Raw genomic sequence first — 14,878 nt, forward strand, 5'->3', positions numbered from 1 at the left:
TCTAAAAGGACCAGTAAAGGCACTCATTTTGGGATGTTAGGGACAAAATCTGATTCCCCAGGAAGATGAAGTAGAAAAATTATGTTTGGTGAAGAATTTTAATAATCAGATGTGTGGAAGATAGGAGTCGACTGGAGGAAGGGATGTCATTTCACCATGAACTACAGCCGCACTGAGAATCTGCCTTGGAAAGCCCAGTCCCATGCTATCAGCCAACTACATGCAAGCATGGTTGACCCATGCTTTTTTTTTTTTTTGACAGAAAAGTCCAGTGCAGCATCCAAAAATTCTTCCTCATGGACACCCTCCAATATTTTGGGTCAAGATCTGAGCAACACAGGCTAGGGACTAAAGTGGTGCATGCCTGGTTGGGTTGAGACAGGAAAGAGCAAAAAGCCTATGTATCCATCTATGTAGATATGTCCTTGCTGAAGCAATGATCGTATTCTTTTTGGAAGCTGTCTGTCCAAAATTGTCCAGAAGATCCACTGATTCTGGTTCTTTACCGTTCCTGCAAAACCAGCCTGACATTAAACCAGAGAGCCACAGGAGATACCTGTTATGGGCACCTATGTCTTGCACCCTGCTTGGGTTATGAATTCACAAGTTTGGGAGAGTACGGAGACAAGCTATTTCTCACAGTAAAAGTACTACAGTAAAGAATTTTTCTAGTATTACAGTAAAGAATTTTTTTAAGCCATAAAATTTCTCTGCAATTAATCAGTAAAGGAACAAAACTTTACACATAAAAAACAACCTCTGTAGAACCTCTGCAAAGAAAAATAACTTCCTAGGAAACTGCAGCGGCACATTTTTCATTAACTTTACAACATCAGGAGATTAGTATACAGATTATATTTCATGCACTCTAACAAATTCTGGTTTTAATGAAAACCAGAAATTCTGCACACATACTCAATTCAAAGGCTATTTCATTAATTACATGGTTCTCCAAATATTTTAATTGCATTTTTATTGGTAAACAACAGAAGGTACTGCAAGCATAACTTATTTTATTAAAACCAGGAACAAACCTTGTCACTTTTAATTTAGCTTAAAACCACAAATTATTGACGTTAGACTCAAGGGAATGCTCATTAAACTATTTCTTCACATGACCTACATATATCAGTCTATAATCCCCTCCTTGAAACATAGGCCTTTCATTTTCCTCAGTTACTAATTATTCTCATTGAAGTACCAAAGCATTTCTTTATTCAGCTACTCCCACTATTGCCTGTTGTTTGGAAATTAGTTTTTCATTAGCAAATTTCATAACATAAGCCCTCCTCCTCTTTTTGTAATTAAAACCCAGACATATTTATCTTTTCCAGCTCTGATACTTTAGAATAACAATAATAAAAAAGCCATGAAACTGTTAATTGTTGGCAAATTTACAGCATGGGCACATAAAAAATATGAGACCATGAATGCGGTGTCACCTCCATAAAGCCCTCTGAATGCCAAGGACATTCCAGTAAGGGCATTTTTAGTACCTCTTCAGAAGTTTTAGTTCAGTGTAGAAGGTGCTGAGGGCTTAGAAAACTTACACACTTTAGCTCAGAGGATTTTCCATTCAACAGCACAGAGTTCTCAAACCTCTTGAATGCCTTTGGACTCATTCTTATCTCTGCTGGGAAATTATGGCTTCCCACACATACAGACCTCTCAGCTGAAGTTCTTCATTGTTTTATTACAAAAAGTTATTTCTTAGTGGTATGTACTGTTCTTTTTTGGACTTTTCCTTGAATTTTCTACCAAAAACCTCTCAGACGTTTCACAGTAGCTGTCCTTATAACAGCAAATTACTGTACTAGCTGCTTGAAAAGATGTGTTTTGTTTTGATTAAAAAATATGCCCCAAATTCCTTACTTAAAATCAGTCTTTAAGAACGAACAGAATTTATACTAAAACTCCTGATACCAACTTACCTGCAAATCATGCTTTTCAGTCCTTGCTAATTTGCTGAAGATAGTGCCAAATGCCAGGACATTGAGGAAAGAGGGTTTGGAAAAGACTTGTAACCCAAGTAGGGTATAGCTAACTTGAAAGGCAATTTGTTTGCTTAGACAAAATGGAAAATGTTAGCATTTTCTGTATCTATGCAAACTGATTAAAGCCAAGCCCAACCTATTTATTCACTGTCCTGCTTAGTTTTGTATTTTGTCACTTTGGGTATTCACTATTTAGAGAAGTTGGAGAAGTGAGCCATTAGAAGCTGCTTTCTGCTTCCATTTTTCCCTAATCACAGTTTAATTACATTTTTTAAAAAAGCAAATTAGTTGTTGGGCATGCAGAGGCACCAGAAGACCTCGTATTCTGTAATTTACATCAAATTATGAACTTCTGTGCTTTTAGCAACCATCCATTGCAGGAGAAGGGGAGGGGAATAAAGTGCTCCTGGTTATTTTAGGGGTACAGAGCAACTGTAGATGTAGCGGGTTGTACTGTTTTGCCTGGCTAGCTGGCCTCAACGCCAGCACTGCAGACGATGTTGTATACTCACGTCTTGCCATCTGGTCTCGTCCTCTTTCAGCTGGTTGTGTACGTTCTGCAGTTTCTCATGGCGAGCTTTGCTGTGAGGCTGAGTCACAGCTTCTTCTTCACATCTCATGTCAAACATGCTCATGCTCCTGAACAAGGGGGAAAGAAGAAGTGGCGCAGCATTATTCGGAGGCTCGTATTCCTTCAGCTTGTTAGAGCTAAAGCCACACGAGGGTGCTACAGCAGAATCAGACACCTGCACCGTTTCGAAGCTCCCAAAAGCAGCAGTCCCCTAGAAGGCCCAGTTCGCATCCCTATGGCTCCCACACAGTACTTCAGGCATTATACTCCTCAACTTTCTCTTGTTTTTGTTATTTGACTGCAACTTTGCCTCTCAGTAAGAAGCATTACTAACGTTATGCGTCTGTCAATAGCTCTTATTAAAATCGTCCTATTCAGAACAGAGTTCAGAACATTTTACTTTCTGAAGGTTTGTTCCCAGTGAGTTTTCAAGATGCCGCCAATGAACATCGAAGACAGAAGTTTCCATTTTAGTGTAAAACAAGAGAGGCTTGAGAAGTATATTAAGGGCAGCATGGCTGGCTAAATGCTATTGCTACAAAACCGGGGAGAGCCTGCCCAGAGAAGTACACGCAGCGCAAACAGCATGGTACTTCCTCCTCTCCCCTCCCTGCCTCAAAGAAACTCAATGCTATCAGCACCAACTCATTAATACAGCTAACCTAACAAAGCGAAGCTGACGTTCAGGATAAAACAGTCTCTTTTTACACATACTATTTCTGTCCCCGACCTTTGGAGAGTTAAAGGAAAAAAAAGGTCATGGTTTGATATTATACATCCATTCGTATCATATAAAGATTTTCACATGAAGATAAAGTACTTACTGCTCCCCCCCTACTACCTGTTATTAGTAAAACATGACCTCAGTTGTGCCATTAAAAGCAAAAAAAAAATAAAAGCCATGCAATTCCACAGGAAGTGATTTCACAGCAGTCTTCAAATGATCGTCTGTAGCTTTAGGTGAGCCAACAAGCCAAATATTCCCATTAGCAGGAGAAGCACCCAATGAAGATAAAATTGTAGGCAACTGTGTCCACAGTAATCAAAGTGAACAGACACAGAAAGCTGTGCATATATGTATTTAGCCAACGTTTGTATTCAGGCAAGCAAAGATGGGAATGAACCGCTCTCAAGGGAAAACTGAAAGGTCAGGACAGTGGATGGAAAAGGACATGCACAGATCCCATCCTGTCTGCAGGTATTTACTCAGAAATGAAGGACAGAATACACATGTTATTGCCTTTACGCATGAACAGCAAGGTTAGCATAATACCATGCTTCACCCCTTAAACAGAGTGCTGGGGGGTACGCTAATCTGGGTTTCTCTGTGGGTTGTATTGCTCAGGATTGGATTGGAGCACTCCTAAATAACAGAACCTAAAGAGATGGCAAGTTTTGTTGTTTTTAAAACTAATGGCATATCACCTACCAAGGGACATTTAAATATCATTCATATTTTGTAGACTGGTGAGATGCATAACTTGCAATAGAATCACCCTTAAAGGGTTTATTCCAGTTTAAGAGCTTTTGAAACTCACACTAAGAAAGCCTTTAGCGTTAAGTATTTGCCACCTTGTGCCTACTGGGTCAAACCGGTTGTGTATTTCTTTTCTTGTACCCTTCCCTCATGTCAACAAATTTTTCATTCCCATACAGTAGAAGAAAACAGAAGACCTGAAATGGTGGCAACTGGTTCCAGCAGAGTGCATGGGTACTTGCCTTCTGCCACTTGGGATAGGAAAATAAAAATACTTTCTACCAAGAGTCCCTAGATGTCCTAATAAAAGGCCAACATTTATCCCCTGTGCTCACTCAGGTCTCCCAGGGTGTCCAAAGACAGCAGAACCAAAGGTTTTATAGCTATTAACAATGCAATAAAAAAGGTACTCTGGAGAAGTCTTCAGCCTAGGCCAGGAATCAAACTATACCCTACAACCCCACATGTACCTTGTACTCTAGTTGTCACCTCCCGCTGCTGGGCCTTCATTGCCATGGATAAGCAGCCAGGTAGGTTCAAACATCAACTCTGCAGCAACGTGTTATTGCGCAAATATATCTTCTCACAAGAGCAATCTGAAGAAGTCGCATCTCAAAGCACTGTGCTCTGCTCTGACCAACACGTCATAACCGTTAAGGAGAACCACCTACTTTCCTGAACACATGGGCAAGGCCAACTGAAAGGTCTACATCGACTTCTCTGCTTGAGAAGTTCATCCTTAGAAAAGGATCAAAGGGGCCAAAACTCTGAACTGCTTCCAAAAGACACTTTCACAACGAGTCCCACATCATTTCATCCTATTTCTTTTTTATATAAAGCACAAATAGCTCCAGCCCATCACTAACACCTGCATTAACAGAAACAGGTTCACTCCTTCCTTCAACCATGCGCTGGGCCAGCAGGCACACAGCACGCAAGCAGACGGGGGAGATGTAACTGTACTGAATTTGTGTTAATGAATTTTCTGCCATTAGCAAAGCTCTGGGGATTGTATCCAAACTCTGTCTGGAAGCAAGAGGCCTTTCTGCTGACCAGTGTACCAGACCTGCCGTTCTAAAAAAGATCTGGGAAAAACACTGTGCAGACCAAACAGTGTATTTTGGAGGGCTAGATCTTCGGGATGAGGTGATTTTTAAGTTATGCTACTTTATTTCTCACAAATTACATTTGTTCTTGTCAGTGATATCATGCAGCAATTATTTTTTTTTTAAACGGGTCTGAACAAGTGTTGGATAAAAAAAGTCCTCAAGGACTTGAGTGTTCAGACTATTTAATTTGAAAGTGAGAAATAAGGTTAAACACTTATTTTTATGAGAATATTTTAAAAATCCTTATGCAAGGCATTTATTATATGGCTGCATTAACATTTTACAGGCATACTAAGACTTAAGAAACCCCAATAAAACATAAAAAGCAACAGGGCTGGCTGGCTAAAGAACCAGACTCTAGTAAACAAATACTCAAAAATCTCATCTCACTGTTATTTTCTTACCAGGCTTAAAGTATAAAGCATAAGCCCAAACTCACACTGGACTGTCATGCTACTACCAGAATTCAGCCCCATCTCTTTGGGGCAACACACTAAGCATTGCCTCTTCTGGACCTTGAGACAGACCAGAGCTGGTGACAATATCTAGCGTTCCCTGACCAGCAAAGGGAACTTTATCAGTCTAATAAAGGAGTTTCTAGTTTTGCTGCTGGAATAAAGAGCGCCTAGTCTAAGACTGAATTCAAGTTACAAAGTCTTCAAAGGAGACTTGACAAACATTTTGGAAGCATTTTAAATGTCAGTTCAATTTATTTTTCCCCACTTGAGAGCCAAGTTTTATTAGATTCTTCATAAATACTTTGTCTTCAGAACACAATCTTACGTTTATAAGAACTAAAAGACAATTTAGGAAAATACTTGCTCTGTAAACCGTGGCACATCTGGAAAGGATGACAACAAGGCTTGAACTTTTATTGGTTTGCCTTTTAAAACAAAATCTGAATCAATGTGGAATAGACAATATGATTTATTCAATCTTTGCTACTCTCACATTATACAATCAAACCCATTGCAAAGCCTTTTTGAAGGCATCTCCACGTACCTTCTCTCATGTTTGCATTTAATACAGACATGCAAAAATGTGGGAAAACCAATGAACAAATCAATCAGGTAGGCTTTCTGAAATGGCAGGAAAGTCCCTATTGTTAAGCATAGCACTTCTGTGTTGTTACGCTCATTTTATCTCATCTCTTCATTTGCTTAGACAGATTTCTGCTGCATGAAAATGATCACATTTACTGTGGTGAGAGGACAGAGGCTTTGCTCAGCATAAAGGTATTAAAGGTCTTGTAAAGAATATTCACTCCATGCTTCTAGCCTTTATCATTAGAGGAAAGGGTTAAAAATGATATATGAGTCCCTGCATATACTTGTTATTAAAAAAAAACCCAAAACCCTCTGTGTTGTTTCTATGTTGTGATTTAATCTGGGAGACAGAGAAGGTCACGAGCATTTCTGTGAACAGAAGAAGGATATTAAGGACAATATTATGTGGGTAGTTCCCAACCATTTCTTTGCTTCTAAATGCCTGCACTTTGTAAGAATAGCTAATACTTTCACAGAGCATTCTAAATGACATTGCATACTATTCTGAACTACAGTTTACATACATATACACACAATTAAAATATGTTTGAGTGCAATAAATGTCACAGGCCTACTCCTTCTGTCAAAAGTAAAGCATCAAGGTGAAGAGCTTAAAAAAAAAAGTTTATTACATTATTAAATCAAATCTAACCTAGAAGGGATTCAAAAGACAATAAAGGATCAGCTGAAGATGTATTTTCCTGATTCTGAAGATCACAATGGATTTTATTTTATTTTGGGATTTCTTTTTTCTTCCTGTGTCGGTCATACTTCATTTTTTTTCCTCAACACCCAGCCCAGATTCAACCCAACTCTCTTTACCTGTAGCTGACTAGAGGCAATGGAAATTCAGAAGAAAAACAAAAGAAAAGAAAAAGAAGAGGAAACAATACTTTAAGCAACATTAGTGTTACGCTCAGTTTTGATGGGCTTTTATATAAAATTATTTTTAGCTGCAACGTAAGCCATATTGCATTCCATTTTTCAGTGCTTTTCTGAAAAATTTATTTGCTGGAACACTGCAAAATAACAATGAGGCATCAACTGCATTTTAAATTAGTAGAAAGACGGGAAAGCATGCAGTGTAAGTTGTTTAAAATAGAATCTTGTGAACACAAGACAACTTACTCTGCGTCATCAGACACAGCAGTTCTGGGGCCGAATCTACAAGACCAAATATAGAATTAGAGCGTTGATAAATACATTTAGTAGTAATTGCAACTGGACCCATACAATTTGGGTAACTGTCACTTGAACATCCAACCTGTACTAGTAAAGCTGACCAAAACCAAATCATACTGTTCAAGGATTACGTATTCAGCAATCAAGACTTACCTAATCATCTGGAAGCCAAACCACATCAGACCACCACCCATCCCTCCCTGACCCCATACTAACGTCCCCATTATAAAAACCTGCTGAAGTATACCTAAAATGGGTATGGAAAATAGTTACTGAAAATAGACAGTATATTAACATTTACATTAAGTGCCCCACATGTGATGAATGGAGACAAAACTTAACAGTTACATTCCACAGCAGTGCTCAGAATCACCATTACTGAAGCATGGAAGAGACAAATATTGCAGGCAGAAAGTGAGCCACAGGATTTCCCTTTTTTTTTTTTTTTTTTCTGTTGTTGTCGGGGGGTTTTTTGGGGGGGTGGAGGGAGTGTAGCTGAAAAAAGGTACTGGTAATACACAAGTCGATGTCATTCACTAAAGTGACGGTTTTGTTTAGAGTCATGCAAACCATATATTTGTATCTGGGATTTATCATAAAAGAATAACAAGTACAAAAGTCGACACTGCAACGTTTTCTAACCATGGAGGAGCAAGATACATATCTCTCAAAGAGCAGAGTCCAGTGGAACCTCTGCAATTCATAAACACTTTCTGCAATTCAATATATATACTGTAATCAAATATTTCCTTTCAATTAGCTTTCATTTCAATATTTCAAGTATGTCAAAAGAAAATGCATTACACAACTATTCTGTTTGTTTCTAAAAAGTGCATTACTGACATACAATATTTTAGTCTGGACTGAGAACACGCCAGGCAATGTACAATCTGAATTCTGAAGTGTGCACACAGGGGCGTACAAGCTGCGTGATTCACACCACAGAGAGCTCACGTTTGCAGATGCTCATCCTTGGATGACAATGTCTCCCTTTTGCTTTCCTCGGGAACTTCCTGAAGCTTAGACGTTTGACCAAGGTGGACTTCATTAAGGCTACCTTCATCCACTTGGGCAGTACAAATAGTCTCATCTTGTCCTGCAGGAGGGAGATTGCATTTTTCCTGGCCTTGCTGCTCTTCTTGTGACGGTTGTATTACAGGTTTTCCAGAGCTATTAATGCAGACTTGTGGACATTTTTCAGGCCTGAGTGAGCCAAAGGCAGCAGTGCAAAGAGATGTATTAAGCAACATTTGAAAAAACACATACATAATGAAAAGCATAACTGTAAGTTAACAAAAAAAAACCTCCACAACCCCAAATAGCTGATAGGTGACAAGCTAAGTGAGGCAGGTACGCAAAACAATTTTATTAGAGTCTCAAACACTTGTACTTCATTCCTCTAAGTCAGAAACACAAACTGTCCTGGACACCACCAAAGATTAAAGTATTAAGTACATATTTTAACTAAGCTTTTCAACTTCAGGTCTTCTCAACACCAAACCACTGTTCAATTCTATGGTAGATGACAGTTTTTCTTCTCCTGTCTGAGCTGTACATTAATTTTTCATCTGTGTATGCATAGACACATGCATATGCTTCTCCTCATGTACTTTGAAGCGGCTGATGAGTAAGAACCTTTCTGCTCCTGCTTGCATGTGGCTCAACCAGCCAACGATAACTCTGTTCAAAGGCTTCCTCACCTCACATAGCCTCACGCATCTGAACAAAGGTGCTTAGAAATACACCGAGCGTTATCAGGAGGGATCTCGGGATCTCCATATTTCCTGTTTGGAAGTCACTGGCACCAGCTAAGCCATAGACAAGCATCTAACCTACCATTATCCATCACCTCTATTTCTAGCTGGAAACATTTGTAATGATGAGCTCATATTTAACCAGAAACCTCTGCAAATGTAACACAATCTTGCTATGCATATCCATTTCCTCATGCTGTTAGGATTTTGCATCTGGTAGAGCTCTGAGTCCTTACAGGGCTCTACCAAAAGGGCCAGAAACCCTGCACTGCCACCTTATGAGCAGAAAGAGTCAGCACAAAGTTCAGGACAAGTATGGAAGAAACCGGTGCTGGGCCAGCAGCAACTCTTCCAGATCAAGAAATCTTGACAAACAGCCCACAGGGCCAGTTGCAAGGGAAAGAGAAAGCGCAACTTTCTTACCTCGCAGTTTTCTTCTCAAGTTCTCTAGCTGTGCCCTGCTTATTCTGCTGCTTTGAAAATGGCATGGGAAGGAACTGCTTAACACTGGGCCCAGGCTGTTTTAGGAAAGCTCCAGTTCTTCTGGCCAACATGTCATCTCTTTGTGGGTCTGGAAATTTCACTATGTTTTCTGTTCCACCGCTCTGCTGCTGAGGGATTTCAAGCTGCTTTTGGCTCTCTTCTCGTGTGACAGTGCTGCTCAGAGAGACAAGTGACACTGTTCCATGATAATGCTCACTTCTGCAGCCCAAAGGCAAGCGGCTGCTCAGGCAACATGGGGTGCTGTTACTCAAAAGACAGTTGCAGAATGATGGACAACTAGGCAACTTTCGCTACAGCGCAGGGAGTGAGAGCAAGAGGAAACTCTCTTGAATGCCACACTTATGTAGGTGATACATTAGAAGTTGGGGATTGCATAAAAAAAAAATGTATGGGAGGAATTATTCACTTGGAAGCTAGCATAAAAGCCTGGACAAAGCACCACAGATTGCAAAAGAAATCCCCCCAAAAGATGAAAGACTGTTTTCATGCTGAACAGTAATTAACCACTGAAGTACTTAAATATTATGAAAGAAAACAGACTTTTATGTTCATAGGATACATTCTTGTAAGTAATTTCATAAAACAGAACACATGCCATGATGAATGAGTAAAACACATCTTTAAAGGTCGTGTGAAGAATGGAACAACACTGCTGACTGGTCCCAGCTAACAGCACACACAAACCAGGCATGAAGCTCAGAGGGATCTGCTTCTGTTCTCTGACCTTTCTGTTTCCCGCGGAGTCTTCAAATCCTTCTCACGAGCTACTGCCTCCCCTTGCCGCTGCTGCAGTGGATGAGGAGCTACTGACAGAGGACAATGTACGGGAATGGGGCTAGTAGTACGCCTCTGAAAAGTTCCCATCCTTCTAACCAACATATCATCTCTCTCAACATCTGGTAAATGCCCGTCACGTTCTTCCTTGGTGCTTTCTTGCTGTTTGTTCAAACCGCACGGGGTTTGTTTCTCAGAGACGATGCCAAAAGCTGGGACAGGTGATTGCATTCTCCTGCAAGAGTCAGCTGTACCTGACTTGGCTACCTCACTAGCAATGAGATTGAGAAGAGGGGCGAGATAGATGGAACATTCTCAGGTCAAATGAAAGGTAAGAAAAGGAGTCCTCCAACTCAGTTTGCAAATGTTTTATAAACACACAAACTTAACTGAATTAATTGCTTGCTAAAAGCATTCGTTAAAAATTCTTGCCGCAGCCACAGACTAAGCAATTAAAGACAAGCCAAAGAAATGTAAGCTCTGTTAATACGTTAATTTCCCAGAGCTGTAATTCTCCTCTAGATAAATGCCAGAAACGCAGAGCACCCAATACACTCTGGTTTCAGCATTACATCTTCAAAAAGAAAGTAAATCCATTGGGTTTGAAGAAAGCATTTTTTTGAACATCAAGTAAGGCCAGCGAGCTGAACGACAAATTCCTAATGTGCTGAAAGCAGGCACAGCAAAGCCGCTGGAATTCATGAAGCAGAAAAAGCTTGAATGACAGCTCAGATTCTGAGATACCAGTGATTTCACTGTCCATCAGAAATTTTGAGGCAAGTTCTCAGAAGACCTTTGCACAGCGTTTTGCGTAACCCAAAACATGGTAAGATACTGTGAAGGCGTCAGATGACTACTGAACACAGCCGTGTGCATAAACAGCTCTTAGGTCTAGGCGGCAGTCCACCCCCATGCAGATCAGCATCTGGCAAGAACAGGTCTCATTTCCAGCTCAGCAGCACTTCCAAAGCCACACCAAATACCTGGACTCATTCTGTGGCTTAGATACTTCATCGCTGTGTTCAGCAAACCCCAGACTGCCCGCAGTGGATGAAGGAGAGCTGTCAACACCAGAGCGACTCTCCACACCATCTTTCTTGCTTTCCTCTTCTGTTCCCTTCTTGGAAGAAGCTCTGCCAACAACAAGCTTGTCCCATTTCTGTTGATCAATCTCAGTTACTGGCCCAAAATGCACAAACTTTTGCTTGGGGGTACCAGCCTTTTTGTTTGCTCTGGCTTTGCGGACAGCAAAATCATCGTGGGCTGCGGCTTTCACCGTGATTTCAGCTGGTGGCAGAGTGTCTCTAGGACGTTTGAAGTCTTCTTCGCTGGTCGGAATGAGGAATAAAAGAATCCCCCCAACATGAGACCCCAGAATAAAGCAAATTAAATGCTCCTAAGGTTTTGAAGGGTTTTTATTTTAAAATCCAAGGACACAGGTACAAACAGCTGTGGCACACTGAGGCCCAAATGACAGATAAAATCCAAAGACACTGCAGACCTTTTGGGGAAACTCTGGGAGCTCATCTATGGAAGCTCTTCTTAGGGGAAGAAATGTAGCATACGGCCCATTCCAGACCCGGCTCTTCACCCTAGCAAAGCCATAGTTCCCTTCTCCGCTCACGCAGACCTGGGCCATGCGTTACATGGGACTGCGCAAGCAGCAGCACACCCTTGTCATGGGGGGTGCTCCAGAGGCATGAGAGCACTAGCAAGGGCAATTCACTTATCCTAAACCAAGGGGACTGAACCTTGATTTTAATAAATTACCTCAAAAGTAATGAAGAGACTTCTAATATCTTTGAGATGAGAGAATGATTGAGTTTTGATAGTTTGTATTAGAACTAAAATTACATACACTAACCACATTATCAGAAGAATGCCTGAACAGATGGCCACCTTTCATTGGAAAATGGCACGTACCTAAACAGGATGGCTTGGAGTTGTTATCCTTTCCTACTGGAGTCACAAATCACCTGCATATGTGATAGCCCATCTCCATAGGAAAATAGCTTAGAATAACTGCTTTACATACCAGCTGTCTTTGTGGAGGTTTAGTTTATAAGAGCACATCTACACCACACAACGAGGCTTCTGAAACCCCTGCTGCACTGACAAACAGTGCTGCTGTGTTTACTCAGCACTGGAGTACAATGCCATGCAGATATATTAGCTCAGGTCTCAAAAGCAGTATAGCCACATTCATGCAAAGAGATGCTCATTCTCACTTAATACCCCCAAGGTGTAACGCCCCGAGCCCTGAAGAAAGCTTCGTTAGCAGCAGCAGAGTGCTACTGAGTTAGTGGAGCCACGTGGACCTTTGCACCGTTCAACTTAGAGTGGCTTCAAAGGAGACTGATCCACAAGACAAGAATCCTTTCCAATATGACATGAAGTGTCCACCAGGAGAGCGACTGTGAAACTACTATAGTGCTTTAAATGATGGACACACTTTCATTTCATGATAGATAGCATCCCTGTACAGATTTTGGACTCTTCCTGAAAATTCAAATAGGTAAGGACTGGTTGTCACCAAAGCATTCTTCAAGTTTAAAACCCCAAGCACACACAATGGATCGTGGCAAACTAAACATGCTTCCGAGGGTGGCAATCCTCTCCACAGGCAGAAACCATACCTGGGCTCCCCTGACAGTTTCAATCTTTTCCAGGTCTCCAGATCTGCTTTTGTTATAGAGGCATTCACAAAAATCACATCTTCTTGAAGCTCAGGAAGGGTAGTTTGAGATTTCCACTTAGGCAAATCATCTCTCTCAGTATCAGGCTCTTTCACCTGCTGTTTCTCCTCTGACTCAGTCGTCTCAGTTTGCAGAAGTGGGCTGTCCTTGCTTGTCACTATTTGCCTTGCTGGTGCCACGTGCACCCGTTGTCTTCTAATATAATGCACATTCCAGTTCAGCAAGAAAAGATATTTTGAGGGAGCAATCATAAATCAGTGTCAATAGAAGAAGTTCAGAGCACAAGAAGATAAAAGAGAATTTATAAGATTAGTTTTACATTAATTTTAGGAAGTAAACATGGAATGAATCATTTGAAGATGAAACCTCTCATCTACGCTGCCCCGCTCGTACTATTGAGACTACTTCATTGCATGACTCCTATTCCTAGCTCAAGCAAGAAATATCTTTAAGTTATTACTGTACTAAGCATTTCTGCAATAAGCTTTCTCTTAAATAGTTACAAATATCTCATTTTCATATTATTAGCAAAGTTATTTTAAGTTTTGCTTGCAAACATACTACAGAATTTCTTTGATCTTAGAGTCATGTCAATAGCATTAGAATATTAAAATTTGGTTATGTGCTCTTCAGATGCCCTGCCAAACTAGTCATTAGAAAATGTTAATATAATCAAATTACCAGCAGCTGAAAGGCATGTTTTGCATTATTGAAAAGAGCTACTAGATATTAAGAGAAGTTTTCAGAATGTATCAGTTATTACAGTCAAGGTCCACTGTAATGTGTACATAGTGTTTTTATCTAGGATCACTTCCCTTTGCACAAATAAATATACTTGTTTCCTCAAGATCTGTGCCTAGCAGATACGTGTGTTCAGCAAATCCTTAAAGGTCCGTATCACTGAAGAAAGAAGAGATTTTTCTAGGCTGAAACCTTTTAACTCATGCTCCATTTCCAAAAACAATGCTGTATAAGAAACATTAGGACTATGTGCAACACAATTCAGTGCAGTATAGCAGACATATATATTCAGTGCCTTAACCGAAGACTTATCTGAGTCTGTGTTTCATGCAGGGTATTAAAAGGGCATTCGATGAAACAAATACATCCAAAAGTGTGCACTGAAAATGCTCAGCAAAAGAGCCGAGATGAAAAGCGTACCTTCTAAGTTTATTCTCCACTACTCATGCTCATGAGCTGTCCCATGAGCTTAGATAACAGAAGTGTCTAGTCTTCATGTTGTTTACACTCACAGCCAATTTAAGCTCCTGGTCCCAAATAATTACAGTTGGTAATCTACATTATTTTTTTTTCCTGTTCACTTTATAAAGCATTTGCATTTACTTTACCCTGAAAGTTTTCTGTAGCCAAGTCAGCTTTAGTCCTACACAGCAATAAGCCACGTGAAATTCAGCATTATAATAGAAAGAAAAAGACCATGAATGCACACCTTGCATGTTCCTGCTTTTCCATCTGCAATGGCTTTTTAACATCTTCCAGTTTACCTTTATCTTTACTTGTATAGGGTCCAATTAAAAAGGAGTTAAACGGAACTACGTGTTTGGGTTGATTCATTCTGGCTCTCCGGGTGGCGAAGTCATCCTTTTCTAAATCAGGAACTCTGCTGACTGCTTCATCTTCTGAACCAGAATCCTTCCCTTGATAATGTGTCATGAAGGGGTTGTCCTTGCGAAGGATGATGTCTGGGGTGTTGTCTTCCCATGTTGGCTTTTTACTGACACAGAGCAAAATTAAATAAAGCTCTCGATGC

At 40.4% G+C, this 14,878-nt stretch overlaps 1 protein-coding gene across 8 annotated transcripts in view; it reads right to left on the reverse strand.

Moving 5' to 3' along the window:
* The window catches only part of LIMCH1 (LIM and calponin homology domains 1), a 182,054-nt gene that overhangs the window by 36,618 nt on the left and 130,558 nt on the right, over window positions 1-14,878 (reverse strand). For 7 of the 8 annotated variants that reach the window (XM_054202415.1, XM_054202416.1, XM_054202414.1 and 4 more), the window contains 8 exons: window positions 14,558-14,842; window positions 13,048-13,302; window positions 11,395-11,739; window positions 10,362-10,682; window positions 9,557-9,790; window positions 8,334-8,582; window positions 7,326-7,361; window positions 2,507-2,633 (listed from right to left, as the gene is read on the reverse strand). In XM_054202415.1, the coding sequence (XP_054058390.1) occupies window positions 2,507-2,633; window positions 7,326-7,361; window positions 8,334-8,582; window positions 9,557-9,790; window positions 10,362-10,682; window positions 11,395-11,739; window positions 13,048-13,302; window positions 14,558-14,842 (1,852 nt within the window). The remainder of the gene's footprint in view (window positions 1-2,506; window positions 2,634-7,325; window positions 7,362-8,333; window positions 8,583-9,556; window positions 9,791-10,361; window positions 10,683-11,394; window positions 11,740-13,047; window positions 13,303-14,557; window positions 14,843-14,878) is intronic. The other variant, XM_054202421.1, reaches the window with a different exon arrangement.

This window comes from Rissa tridactyla, chromosome 5 (assembly GCF_028500815.1).
Source record: "Rissa tridactyla isolate bRisTri1 chromosome 5, bRisTri1.patW.cur.20221130, whole genome shotgun sequence".
In the NCBI taxonomy this organism is placed as follows: Eukaryota; Metazoa; Chordata; class Aves; order Charadriiformes; family Laridae; genus Rissa; species Rissa tridactyla.